Raw genomic sequence first — 26,026 nt, 5'->3', positions numbered from 1 at the left:
ACTGGGGAACAAAAGGGGAAGGAGGGCTTCCTCTCCTGTAGGAAAAGCGATGGCCCCCCTCCCTTGATGGCAAAAACTAAACTTGCTAGGGTTAGCCATGCCTTCGCTCAGCTCTGACAGAGCACCTGACCCATGCGTGGCCCTCGGGGTGGCCAGCACCTAGTGGCCGCCCTCGGGGCGTCACACAGAGGTGGCCCCAGCAGGCCACCTGGTGGACGGTGGTGGCTCCAGGGCCCCTGAAGCCGACAGCTCCAGTGTGGGAGAAGGCTGAGCATCTGGTTTGCCAAACTCTGTCTCCCCCATGCCCACCCCTCAGGTGGTTCCTTCAGTGAAGAGACGGAAAAAAAGTTTGAACACTTCAGTGGACTCATAAATAACCAGCTCTCCGCACGGTAAAGCACCAGGTCACCTCCTGTCTTCAGGCCACGGCGCATCTTCCCCGACAACGGCAGTCTGACGGATGGCCACCCTCCCCCCTCATCCAGCCCAGCCCCTGCCCTGTCCCGACCCCCGGCGGCCATGTCCAAGGCTCGGGGGGACGCGGTGTGCCCGTCATCTGCTGGGGGCTGCTGCCTGACCTCTGGAGCCTGGGACGACCCGGGAAGACCTCCAGGGTGGGGCCTGACAACAGGGTCCTGGGCACCAAGAGCCATCTTGTCTGGGACCCCAGGAGCACAGTCACCAGCAGTCTGTCCCGCCGAAACCACGGGCCACCCTGAGTAGGACACCACCCCACTCAACTCACGACAGATAAAATGCCATGTTGGTGGGAGCTATCAACCCAAGGCGGTCAGGCTGAATTCCATTTTTCCTCCCCTCAGGTCATTTCCAGACAACCTGAATATCTAGACCTCTCTTCCAATGAAACAGGCTGCCTCTACTCTGTTATATTCACATATACAAATAATGCTGCCACGTGTTTTCTAATTAGGTGAGCTCAGAGTTGGTGCTTTCCCTCCCCCCTCCTAAATCCTCTTACAAGATATCATTATTATATTTTCACAGACTTTGAAACACGAAGTAATTTAGTGGCATTTAATATTGGGCATCTGGGCCTCTGAAAGTATAGCTCAAAAGAAAAACCAACCCACCCGTGTAAGTGACTCATCTTTCTGTTGTTCCAGTTCTGTGGGTAACTGATTTAACGGTGCTATAACCAGGGTCCTGGGTGATGAGGACACCCACCGAGTGCCATGTGTCATCACAGACACTTACACATACTTGAAACTTGGAATAAAAGGTTTATGATACGCATCTGTGTTTCATTTGGGCCCCTGCACCCAGCCCTGAGCAGCAGAGCTCCCGTGGATGGTAGGCGAGGCGGGAGCCTTGCACACCCTCTCAGGTGCGCGCTGCAGAGATGGGTTCCCGGGGCGCCTACAGTAGCCACCACAAAGACGGACTCCTGCCTTCTGACAGCAGCAGTCTAAGGATCACAAAAACGCAAGTCCTGACCCTTCCTGAACTCGTGTTCTTCGTGAGTCTGTCGGGGCACGGCAGCGGTGTGAGGACAAGATGGGACATCCAGATTTAAACCGTCCTGGGAGGCGCCCACAAGGCCGGCAGCCGGCCGGACTCTGAGGGGGGCGGTGACGCGGGGCGTGCGCACCAGCACCAGCAGGGCGAGCTCTTCCCAGCGCGGGCAGGGTGGGCGGCCAGGGCGGGCTGGGGGCTCCCCTTGTATCAAGAGCATGCTGCGGCCCAGCAAACCGGAAGGGTCCACCATGACCCCAGAGCACCAAGTAGGGCCGCCTGGGCACCGATTCCACCCAAACCAGAAACACGAGTGGCCCGAGACCTTGTCCCCGAAGATGCCCTTGTCCCTGTGAGGGAGTCAAATTCAGCAGCCATCTCGGGGGTTGCCTCTTGGCTTTGTTCATGGTTACCGAAGTGCACAAAAGGCCTTCTGTGACCCACAGCAGGTTACACTGGGACCAGGTCCAAGGGTTGGTGCCCTGCAGCACGTGACATCAGGTTAGGACGCCTGACGTGTCAGGAGACCAGGCAGGGGTCACACAACAGGTGCAACCTGCTCCCCCCACCCCAAAACTGGGTAAACCCTGGGCAAAAATGCCTTTGAGGCCCTGCTGGGATCCTCCAGGCCGACCTGGAGGACCCATTTCTTCAGCAGCCCCAGGTCTAAAATGGGAGACAAACAGCACCCCCTAGTGTTCCCTGGCAGACCATTTCATTTTGAAGCAACTTTCAAGTTTTTATTTTTTCTCAACTCCTGCAACTAAACCAAGCGAAAGCCCACCACGCCCCATAGGGACACCCTAACAAACCGCACAGGGCTATTCTGGTGTCCATAAAGGCTTGTGGTGTGGAGGCACCAGCCTAGTCCTGCGGGCGCCAATCCAGGCTTGCTGGGCCTCTCAGGGCCTCAGGGAGGTAGAGACTCAACTGCAGGCCGCTCTTTCTTCTTAGGTTGGAGCCCCAGGGCCCGGGCCACCAGCCTCCTGGCCACCGCTGTATTTGTCTGTGGTCTCGCCTTCGCCAGACGCAGGAGCTCTAAAAGGAAAGCCCCATGGGATGAGGACTTGAATTCAAAGCTATGGCCACCACTCTTCCCAGCGGAGAGCCAACCTCTAAGACCCAGCTGTGCCCACAGCATGGCCAGATGCCCGTGGAGGCCTCGCCTAATCCTGCCACCTCTCCCTCTTCCCTGTTTGGGCCACCCGGGAGGGAAATCAAGTCAAGATGGGACACCCGGAGCTCTTGGACTGACAGGAAATTTACTGTCCTCAAGTCTGGGGCAAAGGCCACAAGGGCATCGGATGGCCTCAGCAGGCCTCTTCTGAGCCAGTCTCGCCAGCCACTGTGCAGGCACAGAAAACTGGCCTCTAACACCCCCAATCACGCTTTCGGGAAGAGCAAGAGGAAAAAGGAGCGATCATTTATTTGGCACCTTCTGTGTGCCAGGCTGTTTTATTCACCCCTCCAGTCTACCCGGTACAATCTGCTTATCCTACAGAGAGAAGAACCAGCTCACAGACGTTAGGTGACTTGCTCAAGGTCAACTTAAATAGGTGCCAGAAGCAGGATCACACCCAGGGCTGACCCCAAAATCCAAGCTCTTTCTACCCCACCGTAAAATATGGTTTCTATGGCCCTACAGGAAAGACCGAGCTTTTCCCTGAGCAACACCCAGAAGAGGTAAGCACAGGAGGGCAAGCCCAGAGCACAGCGGCTGGCGAACAGCTCTCCCTAATGGGGCCCTTCTTCCCTAGGCATCCCTGGGCCCCCGGGGTGTGGGAGGAGCACCCCTTTGGCCACGGGAGCCTGGCGGTCCTAAGGCGCGGAGCTGAAGAACAAGCAATGAATCCGAGGGAAGGCCCCACCCTGCCCAACCACTCATATGCTCACACAGCCTTCCCATCAGGACACAGCCGGCCTCCTTACTTGGCCTCTGCAAGGCTTTCAGCTTTGACTGCTTGGTTCCCTGCGTGAGGGGCCGGATCTTGAGCACAGAAAAATCCTTGGTCAGGGCTTCAGCAGCTATGGAAAGAAAACAGATCTGGAGCCATCCCTGTTCCCCCTGGTGAGGCCCCGTCAGGGCCAAGGAACGCATGTATCACCCCAAACTGACGGAGCTGCTCTGTGTACCCATCTGAAGCTCGGGGACAGGGCTGCCCTGACACCACTCCGAATGGGCAAGAGACGACCGCCACCTGTTCGCCTCATGCCCCCAGAGCCCCACAGGCCTGCACGCCGCACCCGTGCTCTCAGATGGGAAGCTTCCATGCTCTACCCTGGGCCGGTCAGGAGCCACACCAGTGAGGCTGCAACCGTGGACATCAGGGAAGGCAGGCTCCCACCTTCCAAAGCCCAGGAGCTTCGACTAAACTCTCCCCCTTCCCCACTCAAGACCCTCCCGGGGTTATGCCCTCACTGCCCGGAGCTGTGCTGGGGCCATGGGGTACTTGGGCTAGGTACGTGCTGCCGGACACGGCAGGTCGGAGCTGCAGGTGCAAGCCGCCCCTTCGTCCACGAGGATGCTGAGGCCCAACAGGACCCACTCCTCACACACAGCGTGGCAGAGCTCAGGAGGCAGCCACGGCCATGCCGCACCCAGTGCTCATTCTTTCCACGGCACCCCGTGGCCATCCTCCCTGCCTGCCCTCAGTCAGCTCCTTCAGGGGGCCTGCAGCAGCCCCCAAGCCCCAGCCTCCTGCTCCCTCAATGCCACAGGCTCCCTGAGAACTCGGCCTGCACCAGCTATGGCCTCTCCCAGCTCTGGTGTTCAGAAGCTCGTGGTTATGGAAAGTCCAGCCAAGGGGGTCGGGGGTCTTGATAACTACACCCAAAGTGAGCCACGGTGGGGCAGGGGCGGCTTGGGGAGTGGCCGAGAGGGGGAAGGAGCACTGCGGTCACAGCCAGGGGGCTGGCTGACATCCCCAGATTTGACACTAAGACGCTCTGTAACCTGGGACAGACCGCTGACATTCTGGAAACCTCGGTCTCAGAGTAGGTCTGACCTACTTCTTGAGGCTGCAATGAAAGCCGAGTAAAATGCATCTGTTTGAACCATATGAAATCGCCAGTATTTTAAAGGTTTTTTACCCGTAAAAAGAGCACATTCATATGATTTCGTTTCACATGCAGAAGCACCCAGAGCTCAGCCCATGACATGTGCTCAGTAAACATCACCGGACTCAGAAAACTCTGACCTGAAGGCACTACCATGAACAGGAGAAGGTGTGAGCTGCCTGGCCCGAGCGCCCCACTCTGCCGCCTCTGAACTTCCGGACCGGGCGGGCTGGGCCGCGGGCTGCCAGTCCACCTGCTCAGGTGAGCCCGCACCCCGCACATGGGTGACCTTCCCTTGTCAGCGGCAGTCAGAGAAAGAGCCAAGCCCACCGTGAAGCTGCATTACCTGAGGCCAGGCAGGGAAAGACACCGAGCGCGTGCGTGTCATCTACCCACTGAATCCTGAGCCCCTTCTCTCTGTGCCAGGGAAGAGGAGACAGAGTGAGTACAAAAGCAAGGGGCGAAAACCCCTTCTGCAAAAGGAGTCCCCTCCCACCTCCAATCCTCCAACACTATGAGCCCAAGACAAGTTCCTATCTCCCCTGCTGAGACAACCCTTTGCAGCAAACTTTCTCAAAGGCCACACGGTTAGCTTCAGAAAGACAAATGTCACCCCTGTTGACTGGTGGGTCCCAAATTCCTAGAACTGAGGAAGACCGGACTCAAAGAGCTCAAAGACCACAGTGCCAAGGGTGAAGACAAAAGGGTTTACCTGCTGGGGACAGGGGGCAGAACCTAAAATAAGCCTGTCAGTGTTACTGCTCCTGATCAGCTTTCTTCCTACTGCTCAAGAAAGCCACACTGAGTCTGGGGCTGATGAGAGGCCGAAAGCAGTCTGAGGCCCCTGTTTCTCTGTGGGCATCGCCCGTGCTGGCTGAACGAGTCACAGGTGGCCCCAGTTTGGCTGCACCTTCAGGGAGCGAGAGCAGATGAGCCCCTCATGCCCCACCAAGCTGCCCCTTCAGCCTTCCTCAGGCTCAGGCTCAGGGAGGCAAGGCAGGGCAGTTTGGAAAGCAGTCAGAAAAGGGGACCATGAAGAAAGGGATCTTTATTTTTTTATTTTCATTTTTTTCAAAGATTTTCATTTTATTTATTTGAGAGAGCAAGGGGGAGGGGCAGAGGGAGAGGGAGAGAGAGTCCCAAGCAGACCCTGCGCTGAGCGTGGAGCCTGACGCAGGGCTTGATCTCAACACCCTGAGATCATGACCTGAGCCGAAACAAAGAGTCGGACATCTAACCAACTGTACCACCCAGGCGCCCCAAGAAAGGGATTTTTAAGAAACTAAGCTGGAGGAACGCCTGGCTGGCTGTCAGTGAGGCATGTGACTCTGGATCTCAGGGTTGTGGGTTCGAGCCCCATGTTGGGTGTAGAGATTACTTAAAAACAGAATCTTTAAAAAATAAATAAATAAAAGACTACACAGAAAAGAGAAAGGAGACTGGAGAAAGGAAAATGAGCATTAAAAAAAGAAAGGGAGGGAGGGAAGAAGGAAAGAAGGCAGGCAGGGAGGGAGGGAGGGAGGGAAGAAGGAAGGGAGAGGGAGGAAGGAAAAAAAGGAGAAAAGATTGGAGTTAGATCAAGAAATTTGGGGAAACAGAAGTCTCTGCTTGCAACATACCCCCTTGGTGCCCATCTCCACCCTGACTCTGCCCCAGAGCATTTAGGCCCAGCTCACCCCAGAAACAGTTCTTGCACGGGAATGGCCCTCAGTCTGTAGACTGACGGACTGGGTGGCCGGGACGTGGAGCAAGGGGAGGCATCCCGATGAGGGGCCCGGCTCCTGGCAGGCGTGTGGGTGTGCAGGGGGCAGGATGGAGGTCTGCTGCCGCGTGCCCGCAGGACCAGATCCAGGGCCCACCGTGGAGTCATGGCCAGCAGGAGTATGGAGCGCAGAGCAACCACATCCACTTTCTGCCCGTCCTTCCAGACAGTAGACACTGGGGGAGCAGCAGGCAAGGGTGCCCAACAACAAAGGGATGTCCTAGCGCCCACCTCCCCTGCCTCCCTGAAGCCTCGAGAGCACTCACTGGAACTCGGGAAATGCGGCCAGCAGATCCTCAGTCTTGAGTGTCGGCTCAAAGTCGTAGATCTCCACCACGTGGGCGAAATCCTTCTCTCCAGGCAGCCCCTCCACGAAGGAGGACGTGTCCACATGGATCTTCTCTACCTGAATCTCCTTCTCAGTCAGGTTGTCTGTTATCTGGGAGAGACCACACCCTTTAGCAAGGGGAGCTCGGACACCTGCTCTCAAAACCACACACAGAGTCCTGCAGAGAGAAGCAGGACTCCCCGGCAGGGAGCAGAGCACCCCAAGTGGCTTCCCGCTTCCCACAGGAGCCACCCCTGGCGGGAGTCCGGGAATGGCAGGAGGAGGGCAGAATGGGCTAGAAGGTGGAGAGGTGGGACTTTTAGGGACGGTAACTTACTTTTATGGAGTCCCCATTGGGGAACTGGCATTTACATGCATTATGTTCCACAGAATCCTGAAAACTATACTCTATACACCCCCTTTACAGACAGGAGTACTATATATCAAAGGGCTAAGTAATTCTGCCCAAAGATACATGGTCAGCAAGTAAGAGACAGAACTGGGCAAGTCCAGGATCTTTCCTCCCCTTATCATCAATGTGACATTAAGCAAGTCTACCTGGTCTTTAGCCTTCACATATAACATAGTAATAACAGACGCCCACCCTCCCAACCGAACACCACAGCCAGTCTCGGGGACAGACACACCGTTCCAAGGAAAGGAGATTTGTAACACAAGGCCTCAGGCAGAAGAACCATTCTCATGACCCAGGCTTGTAGTCCCTTACGAAGCATTTCCTCGTATATCCTACCTGTTACCTTGTGAAGCAAAGTATTGTTACCTGCCTCTCAGACGAGGAAATGGGAGATTTAGAAAAACAAAAGGACTTGCCCATAGAGAAGCTTGTCAACAAGCTCCTACATGATTGCACAGGGACCCAAATCCACACCCCTGACCCCATATCCAGAGCCTCGTCCCCTCCACTAGGTCAGTCCCAACTCCTTGAGGAAAGTCTCAGTGCTCCACCCCTACGTCTCCTAAGGGACCCCTATCAGCCAACACCCAGCCCTGCTCAGCCAGCGCACACCCTGCCCCTCCTGGCCAGGACCCTTGGTCTCCACCGGCCCGCGACCACACCCACCTCACTTCCGCCCTCCCTTTTCTGGGCTTAAGAGCCTCATCACCTCCTGCAGCAGCTCACTGTAATCGTCCCCAGAGCCGGAGCCAGGCCCCTCCTCTTCCGCCTCTGCCTCTTCCGCCTCTGCCTCTTCCGCCTCTGCCTCCGGGCTCTTCTCCACCTCATTCCCATTCCCCTCTTCCAAGTCCAGCCGCAGGCTGCACCCCAGCCTTGTGGCCATCTCCAACCCATCTCCCATCCTTGAGTGGCTCTCAGGCCGTGGGGACTCAACGCCAGGTGGGTCCAGTAGCTGCTCATTGTCACAGTGTTGGTCTGGGCCCTCTGGGTCCTCAGGTGCCTGAGTCATCAACACAGGGAGGTCCTGATCAGAGCTGAGGTCCCCAGCACCAACATTTCCAGGCTCTTCCAGGAGCCCACCAGCTGGAGGGTCTCCCTGGGGCGCTGGGGTAGAGGATGGTACCCCTTCTTCTTGCCTGCGCAGTACTCGGGGCACATACAAAGCCTGATCCGGTTTGCGTCCGCGATGCCACCGGCCGGCCCGTGCTCCTCGAGGACCAGCAGGTGCTCCTTGGTTTGAGGTGGGCCGGGGACCTCGGTACTTGCTAAGCTGGGAGGCAGGAGGGCGGCAGGGGCCAGAGAGTCCATCTGAACTGGGTAACCTGGAGCAGGAACAGGAGGTGTGATCAGAGCAGTGTTAAGGACAATGGTTTACTGGAGCTACCTGCCATTCAGGCCTGAGGCTCTCGAGTCAGCATTAGGCCAAAACCAAAGCCAAAATGACCCCTGGAAAGACCACAGGAAGGCACTGCAGAGGAAGCTGAATGCCAACTTTGAAGAAGAAACACCAGCTCTCCCTCTGGTGTTATCAACTACATTAGAGATAGCTGAATCTTCGGGTACACACTAGATAAAAGTAAGTATTTGCATTTAGGAACCTGGTTATTAGAAAAATACACAACTTTGGGGGTGTCTAGGTGGCTCAGTTGGTTAAGCGTCCAACTCTCGATTTCTGCTCAGGTCATGAACTCGGGGTCACGATCTCAGGGTTGTGGGATCAAGCCCCACATCTGGCTCTGTGCTGAGCATAGAGCCTGCTTAGGATTCTCTCTCTCCCTCTCTCACTGCCCCTCCTCTCTCTAATAAAAAAAAAAGAAAAAAGAAAAATACATAACTTGAAGCACTAGGATCATAGCCGCTATGGTAAGATCCTGTGAGATGCACACGGTAAGAGATGCGTGAGACTCAAGTGTGCTTCTCACATTCCATGGCCTCTCAGAGCAAGCACTCTCACTGCTTAAACGGCTCTATTCTTCTCTCTTTCGGCCCAAGTGTATAGTATAAATTTGCTGAATGAATCCCCCAAACGACGCACAGCTACTCCACTGCTAAAACAGAAGGCGGCACTGACTTTAAGCAGCTGAGGTGGGGACAGAGGCAGCAGCCTGTCCTGGTTCCTGACCAGCTTACCCACCAACCCACAAGGAGCTACTGAGGACCCCCATGGCACTAAGATACACACCTGATATCCAAGTGACAGATGACTGTCCTTCTCTTCCAGCCCTCCCCAACAGAGAAGCTGCTCAGAAGATCGAAATTCTCTGCTGTCCTGTGGATCAGGTATCGGAGGCGACTGGAGAGCGGGGGGAAAAGAAGTACCCTGGGAAGGGATGGGAATGAGTGCTGAGCAGGGACCTAGGGCCTGACCCCCACCAGGTCCATGCCCAGTTTACAGGAGGCTTGGCACTAGGCTCCCTCCCCGACTGCAAAGGACGTGAGCACAGAGGTTATCACAGGGAGTTACTGGTACCATTCCACTCCTGTGCTGACACCCTTCGATCTCTGGGTGATGCTCAGAATTACACAGGGAAGATGTGGCTGAGAGAGGCTGTGACTAGGAGGTTATTAAACCCAAAGGCCAAGATCAGAGGCAGGTAGGAACCAGCTACTTGGGAAGGGGGCACAGGGGGCTCCGCGTGAGCCCGCCCTTCCCGCACAGGCAGCTGCCCCCCAGCCCCCCGCACTCCAGCTTACTTTGACAGCTGCTTCTGCAGCAGAAAGCGGTCCAGCTCCTCCTGGATGCGGTGCACAAAGTCATTCTCGGCGGAGGAGAGGAAGACGCCGTCCAAGCAGAGAAGGGCCAGGGTGACAGGTGAGAGAGCCTGCGGGGCAGTCGGACCCGGCGCGATCAGAGCACAGACCCCGGGCCCACCCACAACCCCGAGTGGCGGTGCCGAAAAGGTCTTAGAGGCACCGCGACCAAGGTCTCTCCTCTGACAAACGAGGAGCCAGGCCCCGAGGAGGGGAAGGGACGTGCCCAGAGTCCCCGGGCAAGTCGGGAGCGGGGCCAGGGAGGCGCCTCCTGGCCCTGCGGGAGCGCGCACCCCTGCACGGCCAACCCCACGCTGCCTCGCCCTCCCCGGGGCGGGCCCGCCGCTCACGCCCGGGGAACCCGCGCGGCGCCTCGGGGGCCTGCTCGGCGGGCACGGCCTGCCCTCCCCAGGCCCCGAGCGAGAGGCCCAGGGGGCGCGGGGTGTGCCCGGGGCGGCGACCCGCCGCCAGGCCCGCACGCCGCACTCACCGCCGCGGCCCCACGCGTCGTCGCCGCCGCTCTGAGGGTCCCCGGAAGCCCGCGCGCCCCGGAGCGCCCCACCACCACCCGGCCTCTACGGAGCCACAGCGCCACCGCGCGGCCCGGGGGAGGCATCGCCGAAATGGCACAGGGGCGTGTTCTGGGTTTGTTTGGTTTTTTTTTTGCTCATGAGAGCACGCTGTCTCCTAGGATTAAGTTCAGCAAACACTTTTGAGTGGCTCCTACGTGCTAGGTCGTGGGGTACCAGATTTTCCGGTTCAATGCTCCCCTCCCGAGGGACCTAACAGAGGAATAAGGAGGAAGGAAGTTTTGGGGCACCAAATATTTCACCACCTCTTGCCCATCACTGCCCTTCTTTTGCCCTCATTGATGGAATCGTCAAAGAAGTCCAGCTTGACACCAAGGGGTCACTGACAAGGTGTACTAGCCTTGTGGGTAACTGGACGAGGTAGCCACTAGCATGGTGACTTGCAGGCCATCAAATTATACTACCCTACTACATCCACAAGTAACTCCAGCACCCACCTTAATTGGGGCTTGAAATTCTCGCCATCAGACAGCTCCTCCTGGCTATTATAATCTAGAAGACCAGAGTTGAAATCCTCCTGTGTCCTGAAAGGGGCTGAAATGTAAGCCCCTGATCATCCTGAGTCCAGAAACTCAGAGCAAAGCAAGGCCCTGAGCTAAGAACACTTAGGACCCAGGTTTTAATATAGAGATGGGACAGTCTGAATGTGCCCTGCAGTAGGATACGGACAAGGTTATGGGGACAGTGTAGCTCAAAAGGTGGGCTGGGAGGAGAGGCCTGGGAACAGAAAAATGGAGAGAAATTAAGATGCATTTTGCTTTCTCACAGTTTTTCCCAGAGTATTTCTTAAGAAGATGTTTTACATTTACATTTACAAAAACTATCTTTCCAGATAGTTCCAACAATAAAAAGGGCCTAGAATAAAGGCAAAACCCGGTGCAGGGAGAACTCCAGGGAGCCAAGTCATGAGTCTCTTTTCTGGGCATGGTTGTGAGGAGCTTCTGAAGGCCTGACAGGTCCTCTGCCCCCAGCCTGGAGGGGCTTGTAGTCCCTGAGGGGGGCAGAGGATGGGAGGGTGGCAGGAAGAACAAGAGAGACACCCTTTTGGTTTCTGACCCCACCAGCCCCACCCACACTCCACACAGGCTTGAAGTGGGAGCCTGCCTGGAGAGAATGCAGAGTGGCCACACGATGGCACTGTTTCTCTGACCAGGCTTCCTCCACTGGGAGGTGTGAGGCTGGGAGGCAAGCCCACTTGGCCACAGCTAGGGACCAGATCTGACCTGGGAGAAATATGCCTGGGGACTCAGAAAACAAAGGCCCAATTTTCTCAGCAAAGTGGCTATCTCTCCCCAAAACAGAAGGACAGATCAAAAAACCCAGGAAACAAGCCATGCCCCCACCTCTTTAGAGCTGATTCGTGTTACAGATGTTCAACACATTCAGAGAAGGTAAAAACAAAGCTCCTAGAGGAAGGCTGCCCCTGAGCTGCTTCTACCACACCCTCTTCAGGTGGCTCAGAGGCTAAACAGAAAAAAAAGGCGTCAGCATGCAGGCCTCCACCATGGGTGGACCTTATGAAGGGACGCTTGCATAAATGCAGAAGGGAGTCAAAGTGCTTCTACCCACACTATTTTGGGACAATATCAGGTGAGGATAAAATGGGCCCTATTACTCAGAGGTGAGTAAACAGAACAAAAAGCAACACAACGGATAGACAGAATTTCTACAGGAAAAAAAAAGGAAAAGGAAAAGCACAGAGCAGGAAAAAGAGCAGAGCAGAGCATAGATGGTAAGAAGATATTGGAAGATTCTCTTGAGAAAAGAGAATAAAATTTCAGTTAATAACTGCTTCACATTCCCAAGGAAATCAAAGAAAGCCTGATTTCCGTGTCACAGCGGATAAACCAACAACAGATTGAGATGAAAGAGAACTGTCAGAGCCATGGAAAGATGTAAAAGAGGCAATCATGTTCATCACAGAAGCAGCAAAAACTAGAGGCAACAAAGCAGTGTCGCTGAGTAAATGCTGGTGGAAAAAAAGATGACTATTTACAGAAAGCTTGCCATATAAACCGCACTCATTAAATCCTCACAGCAGCCCTTTCAGATGGAGATTGTTAGCCTATTGTACAAGAGGAAACTCAGGTTTAGCCAAGGACACCCAACTACTAAGTGCAGAGTTGGAACTCACTCAAATCTAGCTCTAACCTGCCACACCCATGCTCCCAAACACCGCAGGATTAAGATTCTCCATCTTTAGAATGTCATTAGAATTGTCTTGGTGGCCAGGAGCCAGATGCAGAAACCAGGAATGAAACAAATGCGATGAATCCAATCTGTTGGAGCAGCATGCTAGTATGTGCTATAGAATTTTACTCAAAACAGGAGGTACGATTGAAAGATTATGAAAGAATTGAATGCAGGGGACACGGGGTCCCAAACAGTCCCATCTGAAGGGATGGACCTAGAGTTCCCTGCTGCCACAGTGTTCTCTTTGTGTTTAAGGTGAGGTTTAAGAATATCCAGTTTATGACTGTTATCAAAAGTCCTTGTAATGTTTGCATAGTTTGGCATATTGGAGAACCTAACACATTAGGTGGTGGTTCCAATTTCAAAAAAGTGAAATGGATCTCAGACTTACAATTTTAAATGGGTAGATGTAACGATGTGGAGAAAAAAGAAATGTGGATAAAATGAATTTCCTTACAACTTGCAGCCCGTTGACAAATACTTGAGACAGGCAGAGTGAGACATTCCTCCAGGAACTCACAACTGTCTTAATGTTAATGCTTTGCTAGAGGCTTAACAGTAGCCTAGGCCTCCAGGATCCTGTAAGTCTTCCTTAGCATGTGAAAATCCTTTTGGAAACTTCTTTTGTCTTTACCCCTCACCCTTAACTTAAAAGTATATAATCAGGGCACCTGGGTGGCTCAGTCATGATCCCAGTGCCCTGGGATCAAGCCCCCCATTGGGCTCCCTGCTCAGTGGAGGGCCTGCTTCTCCCTCTCCTTCTGCTGCTCCCCCTGCTTGTGCTCTCTCTCTATCTCTCTGTGTCAAATAAATAAATAAATAAATAAAATCTTAAAAAAAAAGTATATAATCAATAGCTCTTCACAATCCCGGTATAGCTCTTCCTGCCCACGGGTACTGTTCTGGTGCTTTAATAAAAACACCTTTTTGCACCAAAAATGTCTCAAGAATTCTCTCTTGACCATTTGCTCGCGGCCCACATCACATCAGTTAAGAGTATTTGACTAAGTTGGTAAACAGTATTATAATATTAAAGAGAGCTAGATTTACAATATTTTAAGATCAACAGGAGTCGTTTACGTACAACATAGAGAAGTGTTTTGCTTTATAGCCCACAAGGTCATCCATTTGATATGCATAAAAAAGCGAGGACTTATGGAATATAGAGAAAACAATATTTTTCCCTATTCCTCCCACTAAATATAACTAAAAACCCTGGACATTATATACAAAACAAACATAAGGAGACTGAAAGGTGGAGAGAAGAAGGCAGAGCAGCTAGGGACCTCAGGATTCAAGGAAAAACAAAATGGTAAATTTCCTAGGTTTTCTTTATGCTTCAAATTCCCAGACTTGGACGTTGAAGCCAGCAATCCAGAAACATCAAAAGACACAGACAAATTAAAACAAAACAAAACCTAACAAAAGCCTTTTTTCTCTCAGCCAAAGGGGCAGGCTATAGCAAGAAAGAAAACTTTCAGACAATAACTGCTCTACCCCAGCCAAACGTTGTCCTCACTCAAACCAGCAAAACATAACAGGAGCCTAGACTGTCACCTTCATCAGCTTGTAACAAAGACCCACAACCTTCCCACCAAGACAGTGTCAGAGAAGGCCCAGTAGGGAATTGGGACTTTCAAGCTCTCCGGGCAGTAATGAGCCCTGGCCCCTGCCTACAGTCAGTAGAGACCACTAGAGAACCGAACTTCCGCCCCCACCCCAGCAGTAAAAGAGCACCCTCCTCCTCACCCTCCCCACTGGAATGCTGTCCTAGGAGGCCTAGGGGACAGTAAGACTTTCATACCACCCAGAAATCAAGAGACCACTTCATCCCCATGGTGTCAGTGGAACCCATGTGGAAAGCAGCAAGGCGCTTCTACCTCTCCCAGCCAGGAAATTATCCCTGGAGGCCTGCTGGGAAGCCAGAATGCCCACCCCCACCCAGCAGTAATGAGAAGCCCCCACCTCAGGTGTCAATGACAGATGAGTGGGGAACCTGGATGTTAGACCCTGCCTGGCAGTAAAAAGGCAATGCCCCCCATGCCCTGCCAGAATGGTGTCAGAAAGAGACAGCTGAAACAGAGATATAATTAAGATCCAGAATCTCATAACATAACATAACACCCAAGATGTCCAGAATTCAATCAGAAATAACTTGTGATACCAAATACTAGGAAGACCTCAGACTCCATGAAAAAAAGGCAATCAATACAAATACTGAGATGCCAGAAATGTTACATTATCTGACAAAGATTTTAAAGTAGCCAAGATAGGGGCGCCTGGGTGGCTCTGTCGTTAAGCATCTGCCTTTGGTTCAGGTCGTGATCCCAGGGTCCTGGGATCGAGCCCCGCGTGGGCTCCCCGCTCCATGGGAAGCCTGCTTCTCCCTCTCCCACTCCCCCTGCTTGTGTTCCCTCTCTCACTGTGTCTCTCTCTGTCAAATAAATAAATAAAATCTTAAAAAAAATAAAATAAAATAAAATAAAGTAGCCAAGATAGAAATGCTTCAACAGAGGCACCTGGGTGGCTCAGTCAGTTAAGCATCTGCCTTCGGCTTAAGTCATGATTCCAGGGTCCTGGGATCGAGTCCCGCATCAGGCTCCCTGCTCAGCAGGGAGTCTGATTCTCTCTCTTTCTCTCTCTGCCCCTCCTCACTCCCCACTTGTGCTCTCTTCCTCTCTCTCTCAAATAAATAAAATCTTTTAAAAAAAGAGAAAAAAATGCTTCACCAAGCAATTGTGAACGCACTTGAACTAAATGAAAAAAGAAAAGTCTCAGCTAAGGCATAGAACATGTAAAGAAGCACCAAAAGGAAATTTTAGAATTGAAAAATACAATAATAAAAATAAAAACTCAGTAGCAGAATGGAAGAGGAAAAGGAAAGAACCTATGAACTAGAAGATAAAACAATAAAAATTACCCAGTCTGAACAACAGAGAGTAAAAAGACTGAAAACATAAATGAACAGAGACTAAGGGATCTGTGACACTTTAAAAAAACGATTTTACATTCATTTTATCAGAGTCCCAGGGAGGAGAAAGAGGGTAAGGTGGAAAAAGTGGTCAAAACAGTTGCTGAAACTTCTGAAATTTGGAAAAAAAATCCACTTGGAAATTTGCAAAGGGTCAATTTACCAAGAAAACATAGCAATCAAAATTGAAGAAGAAATCAAGACAATCTCAGATAAAGGAAGAGTAAGAGAATTTGTTGCCAGGAGACCTAGCCTAAAAGAATAACTAAAAGAGTTCTGTAAGAAAAGAAACAATAAAAGAAAGAATCTTAGAACATTAGAATGGAGAAAAGAACACAGTAAGCAAAAATATAAGTAATACAGCAGACTTGCTTTCTCTTCTTGAATCTTCTAAATTGTGCTTGATGGCTAAAACAAAAATTATAACTATCTAGTGGTTCTAAATATATGTAGAGGAAATATTTAAGACTATTATAAGTGGAGGAGTTTAAAAGGACATAAACGGAGGTAAGGTTTCTGTACTTTACTCTAATTGGTAAACTGAGAACACCAGAAGACTGTGATAAGTTATGCGATACCTAAAGCAACCATAAAAAAGCTATATAAAGGGACATTTAAAAAATACTACAGGTAAATCAAAATGGAATTCTAAAAAATGTTCAAGGAACCCACAGAAAGGCAGGAAAAAGAAAACAGAAATGAAAAACAAAGCAGTACGCCTGGGTGGCTCAGTCGGTTAAGCATCCAATTCTTGATTTTGGCTCAGGTCATAATCTCAGGGTTGTGAGATTGAGTCCCACATTGGGCTCCACACTGGGCATGGGGCCTGCTTAAGATTCTTCTTCTCCATTTCCCTCTGCCCCTCTCCCTCTCTAAACACACACACACACACACAGAAAGCATAGTAAAATAGCAGACTTAGACCCTAAAATATCACTAATTACACTAAATATAAGTGTTCTAAATACATCAATTAAAAGACAGATTGTCAAAGTCAATTTAAAACCATGAATCAACTATATGCTATCTGCAAGAAGCTTACTTCAAATAGAAAAAATATAGGCAGGTTGAAAGTAAAAGGGTGGAAAAAGATCTATCATGCAAACAGTAATCAAGGGAAAGCCAGTGTGGCTATATTAATTTTGGATAAGGTAGACCTCAGAGCAAAGAAATTACTTGAGACAGAGAGGGACATCATAAAATGACAAAAGGGTCGATTTACCAAGAAGACATAGGAATCCTAAATGTGTAAGTGCAAAACAAAAGAACTACAAAATATGTAAAGCAAAAACTCATAGAACTGAAAGGAGAAATGACAAAGCCCACAATTATAGTCAGAGATTCTGACATCTCTCTTTCAACAATTGTCGAATAACTAGACAGAAAATCAGCAAAAATATAGAATAATTCAACAATACCATTAATCAACAGGATCTAATCGACATGTGTGGCACCTGGCTGGCTCAGTTGATAGAGCACGTGACTCTTGATCTCAGGGTTGTGAGTTCAAGCCCCACATTGGGTATAGAGCCTACTTAAAAAATGAATGAAATAAAATAAAATAAATAAAACAGGATATAATCAACATGTATAGAATAGTCTACCCAACAGCAGAATACATCTTCATTTTAAGTACCCATGGAACATAGTCCAAGACAATTTCCTAGACCATAAAACAAACCTCAACAAGTTTAAAAGAATTTAAATCATTTTACCTGTTTTCTGACCACAATGAAATCAAACTAGAAATAAGTAACAGAGAGATAGCAGGAAAATCTCCAACCATTTGGAAACTAAAAAACACACTTCTAAATAATCCATGGATCAAAAAGGAAATCCTGGGGGAAATGAAAAAATACATTGAATGGAATGAAAATGAATAGAACATATCAAAATTTGTGGAACACAGGTAAGCAGTGCTGAGAAGGAAATTTATAGCACTACATGCATATATTAAGAAAAAAGGAACACTCTCAAGTCAAAAGATAAAGAAGAGCAAAATAAATCCAAAGAAAGTAGAGAGGTGGGGCACCTGGCTGGCTCAGTCAGTGGAACATGGGACTCTATCCTGTTGTAAAGTTGAGCTCCACTCTGGGTGTAGAGATTACTTAAAAAAAAAAAAAAAGTAGAAAGGAAAAAAATATAAAATGAATAGAAATCAATGAAATTGAAAACAGGAAAACAATAGGGAAAATCAATAACCCAAAGAGCTGGGCTCTTTGAAAAGATCAATAAAATGACATGAAAAAAAGAGAGAAGACACAAATTACCAATATCAGGAACGAAACAGGAAATACCACTATAGACCCTACAGACACCAAAAGTATAATAAGGAAATATAATAAACAACTTTACACACATACATTTAACAATTTAGTGAAAAAACCCAATCCTAAAAGGTCACTTAGTGTATTCCATTTATATAACCTTTTTGGAAAGACAACGTTTTTAAATGAAGAATAGATTAGTGGTTGAAGGGGTTAGAAACAGGAGGCATGGGGGGAGATTGATGGAGGGGAGAGGAAGTGGGTATAACTAAAAAAGCTACAGGAAGAATCCTTGTGTTCTATATCTTGACTGTGGTGGTGGATACAGGAAACTTCACATGTAATAAAGTTATGTAGAATCAAATACACATGCTCACAAACACAAATGAGTATAAGCAAAACTGAGAAAATGTGAATAAGATTGGTGGATTGTACAAAGGTCAACTTCCTGGTTGTGATATTGGGGAAACTGGGTAAAGGGTATACGGGATCTCTACAACTGCATGTAACTCTACCACTTGCTCAGTAAAAATTTGGAATTAATTTTTTCTAGAGGTCCTAGCAAAAGCAATTCAACAAAAGAAAGAAAGAAAACTGGAAAGGTTGGAAATTTGATGAGATCAAAGTATCATTGTTTACAGGATATTTTTTTTTCCACAGAAAATGGAAGGTCAAGTATATTAAATTTATAAATGTAAATTAAATGTTTAAGAACTTCATAAATATGAGTAAAACCAGGACCAAATGTTTAAGAGAAATAAATTTGTTCAGTCATTTCAAGTTTACCAAAGTTGTTCTCATTTTCTGTAAAATATATCAAATATACAAATAAAATTACAATATTTATAAATTGAAATTTAAAACAATGAAACCTAGATATTTAAATGTGTTACTTTCATAAACTAATATAACTTAAAAGCTAACTAACTATAAGAAATATTTTGTGAATAAAAAGCTACTCTCATGAAAAACTACCTGAAACTACATGAAATTCAAAGAAAAAGCAAAAGAGATTAAAGCAGTTAGGGAAAATATGAATACAGAGGCCTGCCTTGTAGATCCAACATATGGATAATTAGTATACCTGAGGAAGAAAACAAAACTATTGGAACAGAAAAAAAATTAAAATGCTACCATATTTTGTTAAAACAAAGGAAAACATGAAGCTATAAAGTGCCTTGCTATGTTCCAGAAATAAATAGACAGATGATAGATGATAGATAGATAGATAGATAGATGATAGATAGAGAGACAAATGGCTGATACAGATCATGGCAAAATTCTTTTCTCTGGGCATTAAAAAAAAGACAAATATAAGATTTAGGCAGAATACAAAGGGAACAAATCAAGTGGCTGCAGATTTCCCTAGTAACTCATATGCCAGAAGAAAATGGAACAAGATCTGTGGATGTTTAAAGGGAAAATGTTAAGGGGCACCTGGGTGACTCAGTCGTTAAGCGTCTGCCTTCAGCTCAGGTCATGATCCCAGGGTCCTGGGATCGAGCCCTGCATTGGGCTCCCTGCTCAGTGGGGAGCCTGCTTCTCTCTCTCCCACTCCCCCTGCTTGTGTTCCCCCTCTTGCTGTGTCTCTCTCTGTCAAATAAATAAATAAAATCTTAAAAAAAAAAAAGGGAAAATGTTAAGACCAGAAAAAACTATAAACTGTGATGGCAACTGGAAGATGTTTCCAAAGTTGCAATGACTTTGTAAGTCTCTCTCTCATAGAAATTCTGCTGGGGGACATGTGATCCTGGCCTCTCTATGGTGGGGATGCCAGGACATTGGCAGACACTGTTTATAGACACCATGTCCGTGTCCTACATAGCTTAAGTCTCAAGACTTTTGGAAAATCCACAAATAACTGAAATTATTTTCTCTAATGACCTAGTCAATCTATTCCAGAATATATTGCCCAACCAATCTCTTTGATAGCTGCCAGCTAAATCACCTTAATTAGAAAAACAAAATTCACTCTTTGTAGACTAGCACCTTTCCCCCCCTTTCTTCTTCCCTTTTCCTGGGGAAAGTCCTTTTTTTGTTTTCTTTTCATTTCTTTTCTTTTTTTTGTCTTTGTTCACTGATAAGAATCTAATGCCTGTCCTTGGTGTACTTGTGAGTTAGTTATACAACTCGCTGAATGTTTCTAAGCTTTGCTTTGACATTCATTATCCTTCCTGGGAAGCCACTAAAAGACATAATGCAGACAACCAAAGGATGAATAAAAATAAATGACTTACAAACTGGAATGTCATGAGAGAAAACGCTTCATGATGAACATTTAATTTGCCTAAACATTTAGTTAAGTGAAATAATCACAGCAAGAAAATGGCATATAAATATTATAATTCTTGAAAGAAGAGCTACAAAGTGTAAAAAAAAATTTTATCACAAGAGATTAAGACAGGAGCCCCAAAATGCATTCTACAGTGTGGAGGAAGGGGGAAGGGCGTATAACTGTGGCAGTCAATAAGTAATATTTTTTCCAAGTAACTGGCAGAGACTGAGGACGTTAGTTAATAAAGAAAACTGACCTTATAGCAAAATATGGTCAAAAATATAATACGGGGGGGGGAGCTTAAAAAATGGACAAAAAAGAGGTGATGGAAGTAATATTAAATAAAGCCTTTGTGGCAAAACCATAAATGGGCTAGATTCCATTACATTATGAACATTAAAATTGATTCAAAGAGCAAAATATCATTCTATATTCTTTACCAAACTCACACCTAGGACAACTCCATGCAAATTCATTTAAGGATCTCAATGAAATAGTCAAAACACCACATGGAACTTAATGGGGAAACACTAGGGATACCACATTAATTTCAGAGCAAGCCAGGGATATTCACCAATGTCTTTTGTTGTTATTGTTAAGATTTTATCTATTATTTAAGTAATCTCTACACCCAGCATGGGGCTTGAACTCACAACCCTGAATTCAAGAGTCCCATGCTCTAGAGACTGAGCCAGCCAGGTGCCCTTCACCAATGCCTTTTTTATCATTTTTTCTAGAGGTCCTAGCAAAAGCAATTCGGCAACAGAAAGAAAGAAAGAAAACTGGAAAGGTTGGAAATTTGATGAGATCAAAGTATCACTGTTTGTAGAATATTTTTTTCTCACAGAAAATTTCAAGATCAACTAAGAAACTCTTAATAAGCAGGAACTGTCTCCAGAAATGAAGACCATCTGGAGCAGAGGAAGTGGGAATGCTAACAGAAGGGCAGAGAAAGGCAGGGGTGGGGAAGCTGGAGAGAAAGGGTAGACCTAGAAAGGAAAGTGTGGAGGTGAAGGGGCCAGAGGAATAAAGGACCCAGAAAACCAACCCTAGACCCTGCTCTACCTGATTGGCCTCCATGTGTACCATCCCCTGTTGTGCAGGGTCCCCACCCCAGCCCCAATCTCTGAAGCTGTTTGTTGTCCTTCGGTTCCTAGGAGACCACTTGTCAGGCCTGCTAGAGTTCTAGCTCCCTTCTTAAAGGGCCAGAGTAACAGGAACCCAGATGGGGAATAAGAGTTGGGGGGTGGTCTCACTGGTGGGCTTCGGGGAGCAGGCCCGTCCTCATCTCAGCCTCCAAGCTCCTGCCGGGGACTCCGTACCAGGACCGACTGCTGGGGTTTGCACAGCCACCCAAACCCAGACCAGTTTTCCCCAGTTCAAGTGCCACTCACAGCAGACCCTATTGCTGCCGGTGGGACTTAGAGGACAGGAGGAAACAATGAATGTTAAGGCTTTGGGCTTTGTAATGGCATAGGACGTGCCCATGCTTAAAAGTTCAGTGAAAGAACATGGCACAAAATTGATGTCCTTGATTTAAAAAAAGACAACAGAAAAAAAAATATGGAAAGAAAACATACTACAATGTGGGCAGTGGTTGTCCCTGGGTGGTTTTATTATGAGTTGTTTTCTTCTCTAGACTCCTGCACCTTTCACGCAAATTTTATAAAATATATCTATAGAATATGTGTATTTCCATAATATATGTATAAACATATGCTATTTTTATAAGCAGAGAAAAGACACTTATTTTTCTATCTTCCCAACCATTCAAAGTAATACTACATGCAAATTTAGCAAAATTTTTAAATCGTAACTGAGCAAACTTTTTTTTTAAGATTTTATTTATTTGAGAGAGAGAGAGAGAGCACAAGCAGGGGGAGCGACAGGCAGAGTGAGAGGGAGAAGCAGGCTCCCCGCTGAGCAGGGAGCCCAATGCGGGGCTGGATCCCAGGACCCTGGGCTCATGACCTGAGCTGAAGGCAGACGCTTAACCGACTGAGCCACCCAGGCGCCCCCTGGGCACACATTTTTAAAACGACCCTCCCTTAATTGCAAAATCCACAGACTTCCAGCCCTCTCCAATGTGGCCAGCTTGGGCAGGATCTAACTTACATGAGCTAAGGCAGTGGGGAAGGCTTTGGCTCAGCATCCTCATTTACTGGGTTCCCACGGTGGGCCTGGCACTTCCCATACATTACCGCATGCCATCCCCATTGAAATCCAGAGTAGTGGTTATCACCCCCACTTTACAGACATAAAATTGGGCCTCCAGCATTCAGTAAATGGCCCACCCCATTGCTCTGCTACTAGAAAGCCAAACTGGGATTCAAGCCCAGAATAATGGTCTCAGAGTCTGTGCTCTGTCCCCTATTCTAGTAATTTCCCAACACTTTCTAGCTGTGGAACCCTCAGTTCAAACAAATGCCACCTGTTGTGTTAGTTTGCTAGGGCTGCTTGTACAAAATACTTCAGACTGTGTGGCTTTAACACATTGTTTTTTTCCCCCACAAAATTTCAGGAGCTGGAAGTCCAAGATCAAGGTGCTAGCAGGGTTGGTTTCCTCTGAGACCTCTCTCTTTGGCTTGCAGGTGGCTGGCCTCTGGCTTCTTCACGTGGTTGTCCTCTGTGCACGTGGGCCCCTGGTGTCTCTCTGTATGTCCACAACTCATCTTAGAAGGAGAGCAGCCACTTTGGATTAAGGCCTCCCCTCAAGAGCCTCATTTTCATTTAATCACCACTTTAAGGGCCCTGTATCCAAATACAGTCACATTCTGAGGTCCTGACGGTTAGGCCTTCAACACATGAATTTTAACATCTGGACTCTCATATGTAGATGTGACCTGTTTGGGCTCAACCTGGGCTGGGAGGCCCGGAGCCCAACTCTGCATTCAATCCCTAATACCCCTTTATGGGCTCAAGGAAGACTAATTAGGAAGTCACTCCTTTTTACAACTTTGAGAAAAGAAAATATTCAAAGAAACTCAGTAAAATAAAACTCCACATGTGAGCCATTTCTGTGAAAAAACAGATGCAGCCATCAGCTGATTTACTATGAAGACTGCCATATTTCATGACATGTTCCTCACTGTCCCTCTGCACTGGCCAGAAAAAACGGATTATTTTTTTCCTTACCCAGTTCTCAAACTGCAAGGATAGAAAGCACCCCGGGAGGTAGTAAACTTTGTCTGTATATATGTATATTCAAAGATGAAATATTAAGCATTTTGGTTTCATAACCAGCATATTGGATACCTGGGGAGTGGATCATTTTTAAATATCTTCCTCATCTAGGCAACAAAACTATTTTTGTAACAATCACATAGTTATCAATAATTATTGTCTTGATTTGTTTGTTAGCTTAGCAACAATTCATATTAAAAAAGGATAAATTCCAATTTATGGATATTCAAATTCGGTAAAATATATCATGCATGAACTAACATTTGCACTTACCGAACAAAAATATACCAAACATTTTGTATTCTTTCAGTGTTTTAAATTTTAAACACAAGTGAAACTCCAAGTGGTCATAATTAAAATGAAGTAACTACTGTAACTCATGCTATTTCTTTTGTATTTACAATTGCTATGCTATCCTGGTCCACTTTGAATCTACTGTTTAAACACAGGAATATATATTATCGTAATGATTGAAGACATGAACTGCACCTAAAATAAGCTTTAAAGATTCCAAACTATTAAGAACGAACTTTCTTTTTTTTTTTTGAAAAGATTTAATTATTTATTCTAGAGAGAGTGCTTGTGCGCATGTGCCCATGGGGTCGGGGTGGGGGGGTGTGCAGGAAGCAGGGGCTGAGGGAGAGGGAGAGAGAGAGAATCCCAAGGAGACTCCCCACTCAGCGTAAAGGTCCATCTCATGACCCTGAGATCATGACCTGAGTGGAAATGAAGAGTCAGGCGCTCAGCTGACTGAGCCACCCAGACACCCCAAGAACTTACTTTCAAAACAAATGTGTGGCAGCCCACTGCATCACTGTGAATTCCCTGAATTATCTTCCAAGTATAGGGTTTACTGAAGACAGTACTAAATATGTTCCATTTGAAGCTTACATAAGCACAGTCATTATTTCGAACTTAGACCAATAAATTATTTTTTCAGGAAAGTATTTATTACCCACTAGAATTGCCAGCACATGGTGGTAAGAAAAAGCAGACTGGGTTTTATTGTTTTGATAATACCTGTAGAAAATGCATCCTCTTGGGCCCACACCTGGAACAGAGGGCTCCCTCTGCTGGTGGAATCAGGGTGGAGGTCAAGTTGAGAGTAGAAACAAGGAGTTTTAAGAGATGTGAAAAGGGTAGGGGCACCTCAGGGGCTCAGTCGTTAAGCCTCTGCCTTTGGCTCAGGTCATGATCCCAGGGTCCTGGAATGGAGCCCCGCATGGAGCCCTGCATGGGGATCCCTGCTCAGCGGGCAGTCGGCTTCTCTCCTCTCTCTCTCTCTCTCTCTGTCTCAAATAAGAGAGACATGAAAGGGTAAATCAATAGAACTTGCTGGTTCTTCTCTTTCGGGTTCCAAGATACTACAGGTTTCCGGCTTCCTCCTTCCACTAGCCACTCTTCCGGTATTCTACTGGGCTCCACTTCTCCTCATCTCCAGAAGTTAGAATGCCTCAGGGCTCTGCCTGGGATCAAGCTTCAAGTTTATTCCTCCCCTGGTTTCACCATCTCAGTAAGTGGAGCACCTTCTTGTTCAAGGCCTGTCAACCTTTATCCCTCCCTTTCCTTCCCACCTGACCCCAAGCCCTTGGGAATCTGCGGGGGGGGGGGGGGGGGGGGGGGCGGTGTCTGATTCCCACATACATCTGGAAACTGGCCTCTTCTGACACCCACCTCCTATCTCTGTTGTGTCCCTCCAAGTTGAAGCTAACCTTTGCTCAATGCTGTTTCATGGAGGGAAAACAGAACTTTGGGAAGCCAGCATTCTTTCCTGTTTAGCCTCTTGCTTATACTAAGTAAATAAAGGTCTGCCTGTTAACTTCTGGTTTGGCTCCTAGTCTTAATGGACACTTTGACCTCTGGTAGCTCTGTGACAACGTACATGACTATATTTGGTGGCTTGGTGGTCAATGATGTTAGATTTTCTGATATTAAATCACCCTTGAAAAATGAGGATAAAGCAAAGTTGGTAATGCAGGAAATTTTTTTAAAGATATTTTGCTAGTAGGTTTGCTAAGATTTTTAATGGCTCATTGATTTTCAGTATTTTTCTCTTCGTTTTTCAATACTAGCATGTACAAATATAAATTGTCTCCTAAGTATCTCTTTAGTCCCATTACATGAATCTTAATATATAGAGAAAATAGCGGGAACAAATGGGGGAGCATTTCTGATGGGGGAGCATTTCTGGCAGGTTCAGGGTGAGTGAGGGAGGCCGATGTGGCTACCCATTTTCTCCTTTCTAATATAATTTATTCTCTGAGACGTGAGTTATTTAGGAATATTTCATAATGTCCAAATGTATGTCTTGTTTAAATTAACCCATTTCTTTTGCCTCATTGCAATCGACAGAGCAAGATGGGTCACCAGCAGCTCTACCAGAGCCATCCGGGGAAATTTGGCCGGGGTTCTTGTTTTTGCCGTGTCTGCTCAAACCAGCACGGTCTGATCCAGAAATATGGCCTCAATATGAGCCGCCAATGTTTCCATCAGTACGAAAAAGATAGAGGCTTCATTACGTTGGATTAAGTGAACTTCCTTGAGTGGGTCATCCAAGATATATGCCTTAACTGCAGATATCCAAGACACCTACCTTAATGCCAACCCATTGTACATAAAATAAAAATATTCCCATTAAAAAAAAATTAGGGGCGCCTGGGTGGCTCAGTTGGTTAAGCATCTGCCTTTGGCTCAGTTCATGATCCCAGGGTCCTGGGATCGAGCCCCACATCGGGCTCCCTGCTCAACGGGAAACCTGCTT

General features: G+C 47.6%; 3 protein-coding genes across 4 annotated transcripts in view; 2 read left to right on the top strand and 1 right to left on the bottom strand.

Moving 5' to 3' along the window:
* LOXL2 (lysyl oxidase like 2) overlaps positions 1-1,483 on the top strand; it is an 87,718-nt gene extending 86,235 nt beyond the window's left edge. For both annotated transcript variants that reach the window (XM_032389114.1, XM_032389115.1), the window contains exon 14: positions 317-1,483. In XM_032389114.1, coding sequence (XP_032245005.1) covers positions 317-396 — 80 coding nt within the window. In that variant the 3' untranslated portion in view covers positions 397-1,483. The remainder of the gene's footprint in view (positions 1-316) is intronic.
* A 174-nt stretch (positions 1,484-1,657) lies between these two features.
* On the bottom strand, positions 1,658-10,402 carry R3HCC1 (R3H domain and coiled-coil containing 1). The gene is made up of 8 exons (XM_032389018.1): positions 10,277-10,402; positions 9,730-9,857; positions 9,218-9,355; positions 7,745-8,357; positions 6,559-6,731; positions 4,877-4,947; positions 3,403-3,498; positions 1,658-2,511 (listed from the first exon to the last, which is right to left on the bottom strand). The coding sequence occupies exons 1-8, from the start codon at positions 10,400-10,402 to the stop codon at positions 2,384-2,386; spliced, it is 1,473 nt and encodes a 490-aa protein (XP_032244909.1). The 3' UTR covers positions 1,658-2,383.
* Positions 10,403-25,617: 15,215 nt separating this feature from the next.
* LOC116622530 (40S ribosomal protein S29-like) lies at positions 25,618-25,794 on the top strand. The gene has a single exon (XM_032388988.1). It carries the CDS (start codon positions 25,624-25,626, stop codon positions 25,792-25,794), a length of 171 nt encoding a protein of 56 aa, XP_032244879.1. The 5' UTR covers positions 25,618-25,623.
* The last annotated feature ends 232 nt before the right edge of the window (positions 25,795-26,026 follow it).

The sequence above is a fragment of the Phoca vitulina genome, unplaced genomic scaffold, assembly GCF_004348235.1.
Source record: "Phoca vitulina isolate PV1807 unplaced genomic scaffold, GSC_HSeal_1.0 scaffold53, whole genome shotgun sequence".
NCBI lineage: Eukaryota > Metazoa > Chordata > Mammalia > Carnivora > Phocidae > Phoca > Phoca vitulina.
The sequence above is the reverse complement of the archived record's forward strand: the minus strand, read 5'-3'. Positions and strand labels throughout refer to the sequence as shown.